Source organism: Leptosomus discolor, chromosome 1 (assembly GCF_034619465.1).
Source record: "Leptosomus discolor isolate bLepDis1 chromosome 1, bLepDis1.hap2, whole genome shotgun sequence".
In the NCBI taxonomy this organism is placed as follows: domain Eukaryota; kingdom Metazoa; phylum Chordata; class Aves; order Leptosomiformes; family Leptosomidae; genus Leptosomus; species Leptosomus discolor.
In genome coordinates this window covers 154,782,158-154,801,487 of record NC_141391.1, presented here as the reverse complement: position 1 = coordinate 154,801,487, position 19,330 = coordinate 154,782,158, and the positions used below count along the sequence as shown (strand labels likewise).

At 40.0% G+C, this 19,330-nt stretch overlaps 1 protein-coding gene across 2 annotated transcripts in view; it reads left to right on the top strand.

The window, feature by feature from the left end:
* Nucleotides 1–19,330, top strand: part of DGKI (diacylglycerol kinase iota) — a 215,022-nt gene that overhangs the window by 63,178 nt on the left and 132,514 nt on the right. For both annotated transcript variants that reach the window (XM_086467794.1, XM_086467801.1), the window contains exon 2: nt 14,387–14,495. In XM_086467794.1, coding sequence (XP_086323920.1) covers nt 14,387–14,495 — 109 coding nt within the window. The remainder of the gene's footprint in view (nt 1–14,386; nt 14,496–19,330) is intronic.

Sequence of the window (19,330 nt, the reverse complement as noted above, 5' to 3'; positions counted from 1 at the left end):
CCTGCCCAGCACTTTACCTGTGCAACAGCTTTAGTGTGGTATGTGCTTTACAGAAGTTACCCACCTATAGCTGTGAGAATCCTAGTGGGTAGTTGCAATTGCCTCTCCAGTGGATATTTCTCTGTAGGAACTTTTCTTAACCTTTCTGTATCACTTCATGGCTTTAAAGCCTGAATGTGGCTGTTGGGAAGCAGCATCATAGAATCATTCAGGTTAGAAAAGACCTTTGAGATCATCAAGTCCAACCATCAGCCTTACTGTACCAAGTACACTCCTACACCATATCGCCAAGCACCGCATCTAAATGACCTTTAAACACATTAAGGGATGGTGAGCCAACCACCTCCCTAGGCAGCCTATTCCAATGTCTGACAACCTTTTCAGTGAAAAGTTTTTTTTCCTAATGTCAAGCCTATGCCTGCCTTGGTGAAGCTTGAGTCCATTCCCTCTTGTTCCGTCATTAATTACCTGTGAGAAGAGACCAGCATCTGCCTCTCTGGAATGTCCTCTCAGGTAGTTGTAGAGAGCAATAAGGTCTCCCCTCAGCCTCCTTTTCTTAAGACTAAATAGCCCCAGTTCCCTCAGCCTCTCTTCATAAGACTTACTTGCCTGCAGAGTTGTCATGACAACTGCTGTGAGGGTACCCGGCAAGGATGGGCCATGTGGTTGTATTAACTTTGCCAGTTAGGTACTTTTTGCAAAATTTGGAAGCAGTGGATTACCCTTCTCTTCCATGTTGCTGATGTAGATGTGTTGGTACATGAACTCTTTGCCAGCTGTACACACAGCACCGCACTTCTGCTGGTGATGGTTCTGCTCTGCAGTTCTCCATGTGGGTACCTCCTCTGTCACCAGCGGTGACTGATGATGTTTGTGTTACAAGCAGCAAAAATCAATACCAGAAAGTACATTTTAATCGTAGGTAGAGCAGAAATTGGCCATGGTCCCCTTAAAATTTCATGATTTATCTGTCTTTTGCTATGTGGCATTTGTTCATGTTCTCTCCTTCACTGTGTTAGCTCTGTCCTTCTGCTCTGGTAAAGGCAGCTAGGAGAATGAAAGCCTTGATGCAGCAGCATGCTGAAGGGCTGTAGCGTGTAGCCTCGTTCACATCCTCCTCCTTGGTGACTCGTACGCTGTGGATCAGGTCCCCAGGCGTGCAGGTTGGTTTGGTCGAGCAGTGCTGTTACCTCTGCTGTGAAATATCACTAGATGGAGGGCAACAGTACTATTTCAGTGGCACCCTATTCAAAATATTTCTTCTCTCAACTCTTTTCACTGTCCATTAATATTTTTTGAAGGCTTTATTTGTTCAAGGGATATACAGGATGGAGTTTAGGGGGAGAATTTTTTTCCCTTTTTGAAGTAGATGTAATACCAAAATCATCATAACGCCTGGTGATTCAATGCATTTTTGAGTGCTGGCAAAGTGACATAAGAAGTAACCGTAAGTAGCCTAGTCATCTGCATTTGGATGTTTTTCACATGCATGTTACACTCTCACTGGATCAGATATTCTAAAGTAGTTTGGATTTCCATGCTAAGAAAAGGTCGGGTTTTGTCTCTTCTGAGTTATACACATGCAATGAGCTCTAAGGGGTTAGCCTGGCCTGGCATCTTCTGTATCTGTCAGCAGCAAAAAGCACTTGGGATATTTTTGCTCCTGTTTGTTATAGTAATGGTCATTTTGTTGTCAAGGTGTGATTTCATCCATCAGATAGTTGCTATCTAAAGAAATGGTTTCTCGGTGTATTGTCTTTTTGAATAGGTGATGCAACACTAAAGTAAGTGGAAAGGAAAATACAGTAAGTTTATTTCTGTACCTTACTGTGCTTTTGGTGTGGCTGATGTAATGAAACAAGTTTTCAAGAAAAGTGCTACTTAGTTTTAATTCAGTGGAGTTGGGATTTTTTTTTTTCTTCTAATAATGCTGTATCTGGAGAGAGTGACAGTTCAAGGTATGATGATTAGTCCACTTTCTTTTGCTGACTTAGATCCAACAAGAGTTAGTTCAAGCTGAAAACACCATGATTTAATGAGTATTTAGTGGTGTGTCCCTGTAAAATGGAGCAGCATTCCCACACAGGTCATATCTTAGAGGACATGTAACTTTATTGTGTGCAGAGGGAAAAGACACTTGGCTCCCTTGTTGAAAGACCCAAGAAAAGATTAGGTCAAAGTTGGACTGAATTTGGTGATTGACCTGCTTTCTTATCCCTACAAGTGTTACTTCTGGGCAGAGGGTGAGGCACTCCGTAGCAAAAGTGGTCAGGATGTTTGTACAGTTTGATACCTTTTGCTCTGGTAATTTTGTGGTAAAGGATTTGAATCTCCCATGCTATCAGTGATCTTCACATCTTAATCCTCACTGATAGGAAAAAAGCCTTAGAAGCTGGTCTTGCTCTTTCATAATAAAACCAGTGCATAAATAGGTAATATTTTTCCTTCGATCCCATGACAGTCTTGTTCAGTGACTTCACTTCAAATTAGTATTTCTCTCCAAATGACTCCAGCAAATAAATAATACACCAACATAAGAGCTAAGAGTGTGGCATTACAAGTCCCTTTTGTACTCTCAAAATCTCTTTCAGCTTAAAATAATGTCCAAGTAGTGTGACATATGCTGTCATGGGGTTAGTGACCAGATCTCTTCCAGCTCTAGGTGGGCTGAAGTGGGAAGGCTATTGTCAGGTCAAGGTGCCTGAGGATTTATCTGACCCTGAAGGAGCACCAACATCTTACTGTGTCTTTTCCTGAAGCTGTATAGGCACTGCAGAAACAGCAACCAGTGTTACTGTAGCCAAAAAGAGATTGGAGGGAAAAAAAAATCTTCTTCCTCCCTGCTGTTTGCTTTTTATGTGCATTTGACAGTGCTTTGTATTATGTTATTTTTTAGCCTGCTTGTACACAACTGGTGAGTCAACAGGGAGGAAGAAAAACCCCATATGTATATTTTTACAGAATTTAGATTAAAAAAAAGAAGACACTATTTAAAGGGCAGAGAAAACTGAGCATTTTTTAAATTAGTTCAAAAAAAAAAAAAAGACTCCTGTTACAGCATCTCATTAATTAGATCCAGCAGAGCGGCTAATGAGTGCTGAAGATCCCCACTTTCTTCCCAGCCATGAAGATCACTGCTCTAGCTGATGTACCGCCTGCACTTTTCTGCCTCATTGTCCCCCTGAAACCTTTCCTATTCCAAGACCAGACCTAGGCCCAACCCTTTGATAGCTGTCCCTTGGGGTCAGGAGGGAGCACAATAATCCTCTCTCCTGACTGAGAGTGCCTTGGACCTCCCCCTGCAGTACCATTTTAGTGGCTGCTGCACGCTGAAGGCAGCAGGCCCTCAATGCTATTCCAGTGAGATTTGTAATGCTGCATGACACAAGTGATGTTGTCATCTTAATCTGATGTGAAACTCTCTTCCAGACAGAAATGTTAAGGTTCGGTATAAAGAGATTGATTTTTTTTGAATGGTTGCATGTAACTCCGAAGTTGATTATCAAGAATAAGCTTCGAACGTTAAGTATTTTTGGTAGACAACTCATGTTTTATTCAGGGCTAAATGAGTATGAATTCATGTTTTATAAACACACTGGGTATTCTGAGGTTAATGCCTCTGATTCAAGCCCTGCGCTGTTTCTCCTTCAGTTCTGGAAGTTCATTTTAAGCAGTTTCTTAAGTTTTCTGCTTTCTATGCATTGAAGCAAGAGGGAATACTGTCACATCAGGTGTACTTTTCCCTCGTTTCTGAATTGCCAGGCAGTTGCTGGTGACAGGGAGAGGGGAAGGTGTTGATTTGTGATAATTTGTGTTTTCTACCCAGATCCCTCATTCCTTGTTTAGTATTTTTGGTTTGTGTACAGCTCTGAAAGTTTATCCCTAAGTCTCTAGTCTTTGATCCTAAAATTTGTTAAAAGTAATGAAAACCTTTTGACTGAATTTGAGATTTCAGTGGTGTCCTGCAGGAACAGGTTGCTACATGGTCTTGCTGGGGAATTGTCACTTGCTTTATATTTTCTTCATCTGCTATTCACTTACTGCAATGCATCCTCTTTCTCCACCCTCTGCTGAACTCTTTCAGTTTGTTTCAAACAGAATTGGAAGTGGTGGACATGTGCCTCTGCTCCCTTGGGACTTAGTCTGGTGCATAGAAGCCATGCCAGAGGAAATGGAAGAAAGTCAGCAATGGTATGGAAGGGACAAAGGTGCAGGTGGTTGGAGCGTGGTAGTGCTTGTCCAGCCTAGCAGCTGCCAGTCCTGCTAGGAATTAGGGGCCTTTTGTACCAGGTGCTCAACTGAGCACAACAGTACACACCATCAAACTGTACAGTCTTTGTGATGAAGAATGAGAAGAAAAAGTAATTTGTTGGAATTTTTGTGTGTATTTTTTTTTTGGTATGTCGTACAGACCTGGGGAGGGAAGGTGCAGGACAAAGCTTTATCTTATCTGTGTTGCTGGGCTTTCTTCCTTAGAGAGAAAATAGAATTTATTTGGTTAGTGAATGATAGTTTTAATTTTTATCTGCCTTTCTTAAGTGTTACTCTAATGAAAAGTAAATCTAGGTGCTTTTTGTTTTTTTTTTTTCCTAGGAACTATGCAGGCAAATCTTGAACTCCCTTCCATGAGCTGTTATCTAGACTGTCTTCTTTCTGTAAAAATTGTGTTTGGCATTTGAAAATCTAACTTGCTTTTTAGAAGAGAGAGTATTTTTTCTGTCCTCTATGCTTTTGAAATATTTTGTTAGGAAAAAAAATGTTATTTTGATTGCTTTAAAGCTTTTGTTCTGGATCATTCCTTGAGTTCTTGGTATTTGTGCATGTGGGAGGAAGAGAATTTAATTCTTGTTTTGATACTTGTTAACAAAATTATTCTGGTATCAAATACAATTTTTTTTTTTCTTTAATCCACAGCCTAAAAACTCTGGAAGCATTTTTTTTTTATTTTATTTGAGTAGTAAGTATGGCTCTTCATTACTTTTTCAGTTTTTGTTTGCACACTCAGAAATGGAAGACTTTTATTTCTCAGCCCTGGGAGACCCTGTTATTAAATGGAAGCTTATAATGGGGAAAAAATGTGGAGATGGGCAGTGAAAATTTCTTCTGTGTGTTTTTTTTTTTTTTTTTCCATTTTCAAGGAAGAGACTACACAAACAAAGAAAAGGACACTTAAGGATCAGGGGCATGGAAATAGGTTCCAAAAAATCCACATTTGAAACAACTCTCTGAGGCTTAAAGTACAAAACTGCAAGGCACACGTTTTGATTTCTAGAAAAGAAGAAAATCAGAATACTTCATTATATAGTTTGTGTGAGGCCATATAGTTCTTGAGTCATAGTGACATTTCAATTTGTGTAAATAGCTTATGCCAACGCAGGATCCTGGTCTGATGATAGAGAAATTACCTTAAATTAGGTTATTTTTGAAAGCAAAGTGCTAGGATCTGAGAGGTAAGAAAACATATCCAAGACTAATGTTAAAAAATAAAAATAACTCTTTTCTTTGCTGTTCTAAACTACTGAGGATTTAGTCCTCCCTCCCTCCTTGTCTTGTTTTGTTTTCCCTTTCTTTATCTTCCAGATCAAATGAAGATTATTTGATACTACCAAGAAATACCTTGAAAAAAGATCTTAATCTTCTTATTTTCCTCTGGTTGGCAGAGCGATGACGTAAAATATCTGCACCCCTTTTGAAGATCAGTATATATTATTTTGGCATATGATAAAATAAAAAAACCCCAGCATGATGATTCCATAGTCATGTCCATACAATTTGCTGTCATTATTTTTTGTCTACAAAACTACAGGTTTTTTGTCTACTTGAATTACAGGACCCAGGTTCTGTATATCTTATGATTTTGTCTGGATCAAATGTCTTGTCATGAAAATATTTCCCATTCAGACTTTCTTTGCTTTCTGAAGTAGTAAAAACATATCAATCTTCTGTAATGTTGATGTCCAGTCTGTGATGCAGCTGGGTATCATTTATGCTCAGAGTTCCCTAGAGCATTTCTCATTGTTTACTTGGAAAGACAGTGATTAAATTTTATCGTCCCAGTTACTCAATTGATTCTAGAATCTTTGAAATGTGAGCTTGCAACTCCCTATGCACATCTTTGTGCACAACCTCACTCAAAGGGTTTTGACCCAAGGGTTTAAAGACTTCTAGATCAAGACTTTAAGGTGCCTTCTATTCTGTAGAAGGATCATATAAAAATCGTTGGTTGTCAGTTCAACTTTAACTCTTTGGATGAAATGTGAAAATCCGAATAATAGTGCAGGGGGATGCATATTGAATGGAGATTACAAAAAAGGATTTTAGTGATAAGGGTGGAGATCTGGCATAGCTTCTCAGGAATAAGAGAAAGGGAACAACTGGGCTAGATTTGAGATGGGTCTTGGTAACTTTATGAATTCAAACATATTGTAAGTTTGCCTTAAACAGAGAAGACTAGATTTCATGACCTAGGAGGTCTTTTCCAGACCTGGCATTCATAGCTTTGAAAGCTAAAGGCTAAAAAATTAAAAACCCTCTCCTAAAACAAAATGGTTTTGACTGTAGCAAAAATAAAGCAAAATAATTCAGTTCAAGAAAGCATTTTTTTTTTCCTGCTTTCCTAGGCTCCTTTGTTAGTCTCTTTCTTGGCAAATTACAACGATAAAGGATACTCTTCATCTTTATTGCATTACCAACTTTATCATTTTTGTCCTTTCCTCCTCACACAAATTAATGCTGACATTTCTGTTACTGCAAGGAGTCCTCCAAGGTCTGTCACTTTTTGTGGTAAGATTAATCACCACATTTGTACGTATCTTTTCAGAAATACCATATTTAAACAAAAGATTGGGAGGGACCTATTGGTCCGAAAATTTAGTTGCCTTCTACCATAAGTACCCTTGATGTTTTATCCTATTTGGAAAGAATTCTGAAGAATAAATTCAGAGTAAAGGAAAAAAAACCACACTTAACTGAGCAGAAGGAAGACCAAGGCACGTGTGATAGCCAGTGATATGTATAAATCTGAGCACTGATAGGAGCTCAGAGAGAACTCCATATGACTTTGACTTTTTCTTTTAATTATCTGGTTAATTCAACAACTCTGGGACCTAAGGCATTTTAGGTTTCCACATTGCATCTGAGGATTGTTATGGACTCTCCAGGGGAATTTGCTGGACTGAGGGCCTGGCCAACAAAGGCATGCAGGAGCAAAGTCACATGGATTTTGATGCATTATAGACTCTGAGGTGACGTACAGATCTAGGCTGAGATATAGGTCCCTTTGATAGGAATTGACATGAAGGTGTATGATTTCTCTGACTTCTGAGAAGATGAACTCTTGGTGGAAGATAAGATTTAAGGGACTGAGTAATTTAGCACAGCTCTGGATGTAATTGAATCCATAATTTACTTTCCAGAAATCTGGTGCTTAATATATGCCTACTGCTGAAGCTAAGCAGAGAACAGAAAAATTAATATACTAGAGGTCTTTAACTGACATTTGGCCTACTCTGACTTGCACTGTTTTGACACTAACATGAGCTCCAAGTATAACTGCAGGGCAGTGGAGATTTGCATGTCTGCGTTTAAGAAACTGCAGATATTCGTGATACAACTTCTGAATTCCTCTTGACATACAACTTGTTTCATGACTCTATTTTGTCCTTTTGGGATACGAGAAGTAACCTGCTATTCTTGGACCCAAAATTTCAAAAGGACTTCCTTTTGAAGAATATCCCTTCATGTGCAGAACATGGAAATGGCTGTGAACTGCAGTTTCGATTCAGAAAAGACAATGTCATGTGGTAGAGGCTCTTCCTTTGTTATCCTGATCAAACTTTCTGCAGGTCTTATGCACCTTTTGCCTCATTTCCTTTCATAGTATTTTTCATTTCATTGTGCCTACTGGATTTTTTTTTTTTTTTTTTTTTACTTAAGGAGATGGTCACAGAAAGGCTAAATGTCTCTGAACTTGCACCTGATCAATACAAGCTGAATATGATATTCGATGTGATAGATCCAAATACTCCTACCAGAACTTACTCAGGGAGCTAATGTACTGTAGTTATCTCTTAGCTCTAGGGTTGCTTTTTGAAGTGCTTGGTAAGACTGTTAGTGGAAATTTGTTTTATTGTCTTCAAGGTGGTCGATAGTGGACATGAGCTGCATATTAGGTATGAGAGGGCTGGGCTTGAGGCTGAAAGCAAAGCTGGTCAAAGGTGAGAGAGAGGGAGGAAAGATCTGTTGGGGTCTTGTGGAGGTGTTGAAGTTGGGTGGCTGGGAAGTAACCCAAATCTTTGCTTTTGCATACCGTGGTTCCATGGGCATCAGGCAATGAGAGATGCATAAGCAAGTATTTCACGAGGACTTTTGCAAGGTCTATTTCTTTTAGTGCTAATTGAATTTTTTTGTATCGGTGTTCACTGCTGAGGGTGCCTGAGAGTGTCCTAGGCTGAGCTGCTATTTGCATGGATGAACCTGAGGAAAATCAGAAGTTTAATCTAAGTGGCTAAAGACCACATTCACAAAAGGGACAATGACTAGGATTTGATTTTGCTGAGTATTCTGACAAAATTCAAATAAGAAATTGCTGACAGGGCTTTATAATAGCTCTCTTAAACCAAGTGTAGTCCTAAAGGAGCAGGGTGGTCACACAGGGGCTCACAGAGTGATGATGGGGAAACCTGGCAGCAAGTTTTAATCAGAGAAACTGGTAGAGCTGCTAATAAGCTGCAGGATTAATAAATGCACACTTGAACGTGATGTGCTGGAGGAGAGCCAGCACAGCTTTTCCTAAGGAAGCCAGGACTCGTGAGTCTCACAGAATTGGTGACAGAAGCACGAGGCCAGTGAACTGGGGTCGTCTGGCTGAGAGGAGCACACACAGGCTTCCAGAAAGCTTCCAGTGACGTAGGAAAAAAGATTTTGGTACAGAAACTGAGGCTAAAAGGGATGGCGTCCACATGGTTAAACAACAATTTGCAACAGTTAAAATGGAGGAAGCAGTGGGGTGGTTAGCAATTGGTGAGTGGTTTTCAGAGTTTACCTAGAAGTTTACTGTTGGGGACCACTGGGGATCTGTGATGGGAGCAGTGCTGCTCATAGGGAGCAAGGCATGAGGATCTGAAGCTTGCTGCTGCACTCCACAATTAGTCAGGGTGGACGCAGGCTGATTGTGGAAAATTTGCAGAAGGATCTTATGATGCTGAAGGACTCTGCAGCAAATTGCAGTTAAAACGTGAGATTGATGAATGCAAAATAATGCAAATAGAGGGGAAAAAAGCTTAAAAGTTTGGACTTCATATTACCATTTAGCACTCGGGAAAGGGATCTCTGGATAATTACGAGTGCTCCTATGAAATGATTAATTCAGTGCTTACAGTGATAAAAAGGCAAGTAAAGGCATCAGAATGAGGGAGGGGGGAAAAAAAAAAAAAGAGAACAATGCAGGAAGTATGATGACACCACTGATAAACCTCTGGTGCAGCCAGATCTTGAATATTTGTTCTAGTTCTGGCAATTCTACCTCAAAAAAGATAGAATTGAGCTAGAAAACATTGTCAAAGAACAGCTTCAGTATCAGCAAAAGTGTAAACGGTCTAGGATGCTTCCACTTGGGGCAGGGAGGAGGGTGAATGAAGGGGTGTATGAATAGATTCATGAAATCACAGAAGGTGTAGAGAGGCAAGTGATTACTCGCTGTTCCTCACAATATCATACACCAATTCAATTATCAGGCAGAATTTTGAAAACAGACAGAAGGAAGTACTTTACAGTGCTCATAATTAAATTGTGAAGCTTATTACATAAGCTGCTGTGGAGACCAAGAGTATAAATGGGTTCAGGGAAGGACCAACACATTCCTAGAGTAAAGAGACATTGCCATTACAGGCTATTAAGCACAAAAGTCTGGAAGCAGCCTCCAGCTCAGGAAGTCCTTAAACTACTGATTACTGGAAGCTGGGACTGGAGTATGTCAGGGGAAGGATCACTCAATTTGTGCCAGGGTTTCTCTAAACAGCTGCTGCTGGCTGTTGTCAGAAGTGGGATACTGGACCAGACAGATTATTTGATTTGACTGAAGTTGGCTCCTTTTGTATTGAATGCAAAAAATTTGGGAATCTTGGTGTTGCAGTGAAACAGTTGTTGCCCCATGGTCAGCTCGAAAGGAGAATGCTGTGTGCCCAGAAGGCAAGCTGGGAACAGCAGGTTGCAGGAGCACTGTGCAGTCATCAGAGGTGTGTGGGGAAAACTTAAAATAATGCCAGAGTTCAGCCAGTACATTTTGTTCATGACTTTCATAAGACCAAATTGCAGGAGTGAAAACCACCTCCAAACAAACTCAGGCACTTATGAATTGTTCATACAGTGTGCAGGTATTGTCTGGCCTTGTACGGGGATTCTCAAGTTGTGGTTGGCAAAGCTGAGAGCTGGCAGGCGTAGGCTTTATCTACATTGAATAGGAAAGAAAAGTAGACCTGTTGTAGCTTAAATACTGTTATACAAATGACTGCCCTTTTCTTGGTAAATATCTAGATTAACTTTGAGAGTTAACTCCCAAAAATCTCTCTCCTGGCAGATGTCCTAGCTATAGATCTGTGGAAGCCAGTGTGCCTTTTTATGATCTCTCAACCTCGCAGCAGAGAGACTATCCCAATGGTAACTTATGCCCCTATGAAAAGGAGAGTAACAACCCCAGGCTGGAAAAGCAGCAACTCCAACGCCAGTGACAACTAAAATGATGCTCAAATCTGTTAACTATGTGCAGCACTAATTCACTCTTTCTTTTCCAAATAGATTTTTCTAACACTTAAATGAGCTGCATACTATTGACTAGTTGTCTTTTGTGGTCTTTGAGGATTCAGGCATAACTGTTCAGTCTAAGCAACTCATTGGAGGGTTTTTATATGCCTTAGGTAGAGGAAAAGGCTCAGTAAAGCCAAAGCTTGGGATATAAACTCAAATCCCCCCTAATCAAATATGTATCCTTTGATCTAATAAGTAGGTTGAGTCTCGCCTGACTTTTCAGCAAAATGAAAATGTAATGCTTTTTTTTTTTTTTTTTTTAAAAAAAAAAAAAATCAGTTACTATACTTGAATAACTTGAATGTCTGATTGTGTTTGGTTTCCAAGACAGTCAACTGCTCTGTTGAAGAATTTCCTTAATGGTATCAACTATGAGAATTAGTATCAGATATTTTTGTTTGTGTATATTTAATGACATACACGTGTATGTGCACCTGTGCTTGTTCACAGTGGTGGTGTGTTAGCTAAGTTGATAATAACGTCTATGACAAAGTACTGATTACTGGATATGAAAAAGAATTATCAAAATGCAGCTCATTATTTATGATGCGACATTTCCTTGCGGTTTGTTGCTACATCAGCAAGCTAGCTGGTGTGCCCGTTTTAACAAAGCTGTGGACTTCATAGTGTGAAGAACAGAATTTATCACGAAAGCACAGATTCACTTTTTCTGGCTGTCTCTTATCAGAGGAACAGTCATTACTTTTGTTTCTATGGGAAAGGCTGCCTGTTGAGCCTGTGTTTTCATTCATGCACTCAGCACAGTGGAGATGAAATTGCTGGGAAAGATAACTAAAAGCCACTCGTGTTACCTTGCTTTTGGAAAAGTGCCAGATGGTGTAATCTGCTAGTTAAAGTAATATGAGATATGATCACCTGGATACTCAGCATCTGTTCTGTTATCAGATTTGTGCTGCCTTCCCTTTCCCCCTAGTTTCCCCTCTCTCGTCTTCCTTACACTTATTAGAAGGCCATGTGTTTGCTCTTTAGCCTGACCTCCTGTTTTTTAATGGGAGAGGATTCTGTGGTGCACGCAGTGTGTTTTGATACTCTGTGTCTCTGTTCTGATAAGAAACTGTCTAAAAGTAGGCATTTTTAGCTTGCCCCTGAGCCTAAGGTCGCTTCTAGCTGGTTCATGCACAGTTGCAATCCCTGATATAATTTTAAGGCTTTTATGTTAAAATAAACCTGAAAAAAAAAGGTGTTATTATCATGCCTGTGTTTTGTGTGCTTTCCAGACAAAGCCATAAATCCAGCTTGGCATGCAGAGGAAGGGCAGGCCGTTGGCACAAAACTGTGCCAAATCTCCCCCACAAGGCTCATCAGCCTCGGCTCGCTTTTGAAGGAATGTGGGCCAAGTCTCAGGTTCTGCTGCAGGAAGCTTGCACATCTCTGATTCTGACTTGAAATAGTATCCAAGGTTTGATGCTGAGACGTCTGCAGCCATTCATTAGGCATATTTACCTTCTAAGCCTCTGCTGAATTCGTCTTCCAGCTGGAAGCCTTGTCCTCAGACCGGTCAGATAAATTTGTTCCTAGGAATATTCATCGCAGACTTTGCTTTAGTAAATTTGCTTAGTGGATGCATGCAATTTTGCAGGCTGTATTGCTTGACAAGTAATAGGCTGTGAGATGTGTTGGCTGAAAATGTTGGCATTTTTCATCAAATAATTAATTGCTAAAGCTTTATTATTCAGCCACCTTTGCTGAAGTACTACTTTGCACAAAGTGGATGCTACCTTCCTCTCTTATGAGGGCAAGACTAAGTAGGTTTGCTTTACCACTGTCAGTGATGCAGGGTGGAAAATGTGATACTGCCTCGTTTCCACCAAAACAAATTACCATGCTATAAACCATGAATAGACACAAGAATGTACTCTTGTATATAGGAAGCACTAATAACTAAATTGATACCCAAAACAGCACGGAAGGAGACTGCCAAATATTGGACAGTTTTCTGGAAAAGTATATTTAAAAAAATAAATAAATTGTAGTTTCTTGTGGTTTTTTTTTTTTCTTTTAAGGCCTTAATCTCGTCATTGAGAAGATGTGTAGCTTATGTTGTACTGACATATACAGCATAAAATCTTTCTTACTAAATTGTTTTCTTCTGATACATTGCCAGGTAGAGAAAATGTTTTCCTTGGGCTCCTTCCCTCTAAAGGGTTTTTGTCAAATGCAAAATTTTTTGGAAAAAGCCCTTAATATTAATGTCTTGCCCAGTTATTAAGTGGAAGGGGGTCCTTGGATGATCAGAGGCTGATGTTAACATTTGGGGTTGTTCACGCTACCCACAGGAAAGGGGATTTAAGAGATTCTGATTCAGACCACTCAATTTTTCCAGATGCGCTGTGAGCAGTGAGGCTTTCAAGCTCCTTTACTGTGGATATATATTGCACTGTATGTTTTCGGGACAGTGAAAAGATTTATTTAGCATATGGCTGACCTGAATTGTCATCGCTGGTTCAATTGACCTTTATTGCCTTGGGACAGTGGTAAGATTAGTAGATGCTATAAATATCTGTTGCACTGTGGGAGTGGTATCACAAAAATGCACTTAACACAAACAGACTGTCATTTCACTTTGTGGGGGATGAATGTATTTGGCTTACAAAAGATCATCTCTCCTTGAGATGTTTTTGTCCTCTTCTGAATCATTGCAGCTGAATCTGTGAGATTTGGCCACTGCCATCAGGTGCTACAATATACAACGCAATAATGTTATGAAGTTTTATGAAACCTACTGTCCAACTGCAGCTGAGCTTTGTATCAGCAGTGTACTGTGCTTCCACCTGATGGCTCGCTATTCGAGGCTGATCTGGCGGGGGTGGGTGCCTCTAGGGAAGCAGGCAGTGGAGATGCCCTCTGCACTTGTGGAGCTCCAGAAGGGTTTCTGGTCAGCATCTGTGAATTTTGGAGGCCATATCTATGCCTCAAGAGCTGTGAGAATGACTTTGGACCAAAAGGTTAGAAAGTAAATATAAGAAGAAAGAATCTGTAATACCCTGAGGGATGCTGATACGATCAAAAAAAGGTGGTAGTGTATGACTTGCCTTCCTGACTAAGTGGTTGTCCCCATGTCTTGTTTTACGTAGTTGGATGCTGTATAGATGACTTTTCCCAACCTATAAACTAAGTACAAGCAACAGATGTTGTGCTCTTTGTATAAACTCATATTTCATTCTTCCAATAAAGGCTATTTGGAATTATGCATAAATTGATTCAGCAGGTTCAGCTGGTATGTAAGGAATAGGTATAACGAGTGAGGACTCCACTGAAACTGGTAAACAGAACCGTATGTAGTTCACGGGGTTTGATATTTCAACTTAGTGCCAGATGAGTAACTGATCTTCATTAAACAGTAATTTTCAGTGATCAGATTACTTTATTCTTTTCCTAAACTGCTTTAGAAGGAGATGGCATTCAAGCACCATTTCACCCAAGCTGAAATTAGATGCCTCTTCTGATATCTGGATAAGGGTGGGGTGGATAATTATATTGCTTAATTATGTTGTATATACACTCCATTTATTTGTTTTATGTTTTGTTTTTTGTTTTTTTTTTTTTTCTTTTCAATTTGCAGGAAAGCAATCTCCAGGTCAGGCCTCCAGCACTTGGCTCCTGTGCATTCCCTCAACATTTCAGTCTCCAATGGACCTGTGAAGGAACCAAGGGCGGCCTTAGAGTGGACTGTAGGTGTTTGGTTTTTTTGGTGGTTAATTCAAGTCTTATTTCTAGCTAGTGCTCTCTCCATCTTTAAATCAACATAAGACGTGGTGTTGCAATCAGGATTAGTGCTGGTCATTAGAAATGTGCTTCTATTATGGAATGAAGTATAAGGCAGAGACATGAAAAGTTGGGGAGATTTGAGCCGCGTAGGACAGAACTGCTCAAATTTTGCAGCTTGGGAACTGTCTGGCTACATTTGCTCACTGCCTTCTTGACAAGGTCTGCCATCTAAAGATGATCTGTTTTTAGCACAGCAGGGTTTTGTACCTCTGCTTGATGATCCAAAATTTAACGCTGAAGACAAATGTTGAGTCGACTGGCTCTGTAGAGTAGTAGTAGAAATCTTTGGTCACAATGCTTTTATGTATGGCTAGATTTCTTCTGTCTTGTAGGCACAGACAGCATATGTTTCCATCCCTCCCATCTTGCTGCTTTAATTTTTCTGGGATAGTTCAGAGGGGGCCAGTTTGGGACTATCTAGAACAGAATAGAATAGAATATTTCATTGGAAGTTACCTACAATGATCATCTCGTCCCACTGCCTGACCGCTTCAGGGCTGATCAAAAATTAAAGCATGTTATCAAGGGCATTGTCCAAATGCCTCTTAAACACTGACAGGCTTGGGGCATCGACCACCTCCCTAGGAAGCCTGTTCTAGTGTTTGAGCACCCACTCTGTGTAGAAATGTTTCCTAATGCCATGTCTGAACCTCCCCTGACACAGCTTTGAACCATTTCCATGCTCCTTCCATGTGGTTATGCACTGGTATGTGCTAAGAAGGAGAGTCTTAAGCCAGGACGTCACGCAAACATCCCGTTAAAAGCAAAGCATACAGTAGATCTTACACTCAACTGTTAGTAAAGAACTCAGTACATTGCAGTGTCAAAGCAGCAGCTACCCAAATGGCTTTTAGGTGAAGATAACTTACGTTTTGATGAATATGCCTTATGTTTATCTCTGTTCTCTATAACAAGACTGAATGCCTTCCTAGATGGCGTGTTCTGCTTTGACCCAAGCTGTTAAGGCGGTGAAATTTTACAGGCTGTGCTACAGGAAGCTGGATTAGATTCACTGTGATGTGACACAGTACTGTACTTTAACACAGAATGTTAAAATGAGTTTGAAAGCTTACACAGAATCTTTGTGGAAGAGCTTTGGAGAATACCATGATCTTTCATTCCAGGAAACCCAGGTCCTGATTCTACTTTGAGTCATCAATGCTGTTTAGTAGAAATCTGAATTAAACAGTTTTCAAAATTGTGCTTAGAAAACAGCAACAAAATCTAAAACAAAAAAAACCAAGCCCAACAACCACAGCTTAGTGCTCTGCAAAGTCAATTGTCTGCTACTCAATTTACCAGGTGGTTCCTTGTGTGAGCCCAATACCTATGTACGCAGGACTTGATATAAGTTGGTGAATATTGATTAAAAACGGTGGGTTTTAATTGTGCGTGTGTATGGGCAGGTGTTTTGGCACTTTACTTCCTGGCTTATGGTTTAGATTTTTGATCATTTCACTTTCTCAGTTGTTGCAGCCTCTCAGATTGGTGGTGCTGCTTTACTTCACAGTTTGATTGGAGAAGGGAGGCAATCCCATGGTGTGGGGAAAGGAGCAGGATAGTGAGTGGAAGACATCTGTTGCTGGGAGGAGCCTGAACTGGCCAGCTGTAGTAACTGGTGAATATGGGGGGAGAAAGGCATTTCTCAAGTCTGAGACACAGTAAAAGTGATAACAGGGAGGTGGTTTGGAGGTATGAGGAAGCTGAAATGACCAAAGTTTATAATGAGTATTGAAGATCAATAAAGAAAAAAGTTAAGTTTTAAATACTTGTTTAAGTATTTAAGATGTTTAAGTCCAGATGTGTATTTGGTAGAGTGAAAAGGCATTTAAATTTTGAAGTGTTGGAGCCAGACAGGAAGTCTTTGGAAGGCAGCATTAATCAGTGTGTGTTGCATCCCCAATGACATCATCCTGCTCTTCAGTATTTCTGAGGATGATTCTTCAAGGATCCATGGTGGGAGATCTTTCCAAAGTCTCTGACATGAGCATAAGTTGTCACTTGACTTTGCAGTAGAGAATATTTTTTCCCTGTTGTCTTCACAGTAACAACTGGAAAGAATTCCCTGGCTATAGTCTCCATTTTTGATAACTCCTTGCAGGTGATTTGCTGTTATCAGATGGTCTTGTGAACAGGACACTGATTCAGAGAGTGGGATTTCCATTCCCTGCTCTGCCACTTACCTCATGAGTGAGCTCAGACAATGTTGGGCCACTGCTGAATGGTGCAGGGGACGTTGGTGACAGAACATGGAAAAAATAACGTGCTGAATGCTTTTTATTTACCTCCATTTTTACTGGTAAGACCTGCCTTCAGGAATCCCAGGCCCCTGACACCAGTGACTGAAGCAAGGAAGACTTACCTTTGTTAGAGGATGATCAGGTTAGGGACTGCTTAGACTGAACATAGAGAAGTCCGTGGGACCTGATGAGGTGCACACAAGTGCTGAGGGAGCTGGATGATACCATTGCAAGAAGAGTCCATTGTCTTTGAAATGTCATAATGATCAGAGGAGATTCCTGGGGACTGCAACAAAGCGAATGTCAATCCTGCCTTCAAGGAGGAGGATCCAGGGAACTACTGACTGATCAACTTTACCTTGAATCCTGGGAAGGTGTTAGAGCAAATCCTTCTGAAAGCTATTTCCAAAAATATTAAGGATAAGAAAGTGTTTGTTACGGAGAGGAAATCATGCCCGACCAACCTGACAGCCTTCTATAATTAAATGACTGGCTTGGTAGATGAGGGGACACCAAAGGCTGTTATGTTGACTTTTACAAGGCTTTTGACACTGTCTCCCATAATATCCTTGTAAACAAACTGATGGAGTATGGGCTACATAAATAGACAGTGAGGTGGCATATACCAGTGAGGTATTTATGATCAGTGAATGTGACTTTGCAAGGAGTCTGTTGCATTATATTCTGTGTCTTTTTGTCATTAGTCAGTAGTGCTGTCCACTTACTTTCGTGCACGGTGTTTGTAAGTGCCTAGTGATACACTACACTGTAGATAATTAATGTGCATGTTAATACACTAATATGTGTTCTGCATATGATGAAATATTTCCCTGATCAATCTAGATAAATGTATTTCTTTTCCATGAGGACTGTTTGGCTTCTGTATCATCAATTCCTAAAAGCTATAATAATTTTTAAACTAAAGGATATTTTACTTCCATTAGAATGTCTTCAAGACTGTTTTGCAGTTGGGAACTGACTGTTTAGTTGAAGGGATGTACATTATCAGATGCTCAAATGAGAAAGGAGAACGCTGGAGTGTGGGTATCCCATTGGTCACATAAAAACATGTAGAGGTGCTCGGAGCTTTAGTTCCACTTAAATAAGTAATGGTGAGCTCAAGCTCCATGCGTACTTAAAAACTGCTGAAATTTTGTGCGCAGATGACACTTGAAGCAACGTGTTCAGGACCAGTAGTCCTACTTTGCTGTTTTGTTTTTCATCAGGGTTTGAGAACCAATATTCTTTCCAGATCTAAAGAGAAAAAAGAGGTCTGTCATATTTCAAAGTGGTGGCCTTTTTTTTTTTTTTTTTTTACAGCAGTATAGAGGATGCAGTGATATTATAGAAGGTGCCCTTCCTGAAAAATTAGGTATTTTTCCCATTGCTGCCAAAAAGACTGAAGTTAAGCTGTTGTCAGCCAAAATACTGGTTCATGAGAACACAGGAAATCATCATGTCAGCTGATAGCATCTGGACATTACTCCTCCAGGAAGATAAATGTTGTTATTCTGCATACAGATGATCTTTCAGACAATGGTAACGAGGATCTCCAAAGCTCAGCAGAGAATACAGGAGTGGGCAGCTGATGCAGGGATGTTAGAAAGCATGATGGGGGAGACGAGAACGGCAGAAAAAGCTAGACAATGTGGTGAACCTAGACCTAAAAGTTGAACACCTAAAAATAGTTCTGAAAGTTGGAGCCTACATACCTTCAAGTTTTTTGAAGTGAAGTTGTAGTCCCATATCTCCATCATGTGAAGTTTTGTTTATGTCCACGTATTACATTTTTAATAATTAAAGAAAAGGTGATTTCTATGTGAAGAATATTCCCAAATTAAAATATGCTATGGTGGAATTAAAATTGAGAAGAACATTTGGGATATTGCTATTTTTTGCAACATGAGCATTACAAACTCTGGAATTTCGGAGTTAAGGGTGAAACAGAAGCCAAAGATGAAAGACGTTTGGGAGAGAGACATCCAAACAAATTTGTTTCTGCTCAGTAGTGACCTCATGAAGAAAAGGGCTAAAGCTAACAACTTTTACTAAACATACAAATATGTTTAATTAAATTTAGATTGATGAGCACTAGTTTTACAGTAGCCATAAGTTTATCACCCAAATGTATATTTGTAAGAAGATTCATTTGTCTCACTGGATTGTTAATAGAGGGAAAAAATTCTTAGTGGCTTATTTTAGAAATCTGTCTTACATAAGTTTTTGCAGAATGCCAGTCATGGCAGGAGTGGAGGAGAGCTCCATTTCTCCCATTGCAATTGGAGATACAACTCCTTTGAACTAGAAAGTTAGGCTGACCGGTGTATTTGTTTGGCTGAATATCTATAGCTGCTTGACATGGCAAATTAAATTACTCAGACTTATCTGCATTGCTTTTGAAATCATGCTGACTGCAGCCTGAAGAACAGTGCAGCATGGAGATACTTAAGGCCTTTAGAAAAATGGTAACACTTGCTCTGTCATTTAGCTATGCTGGG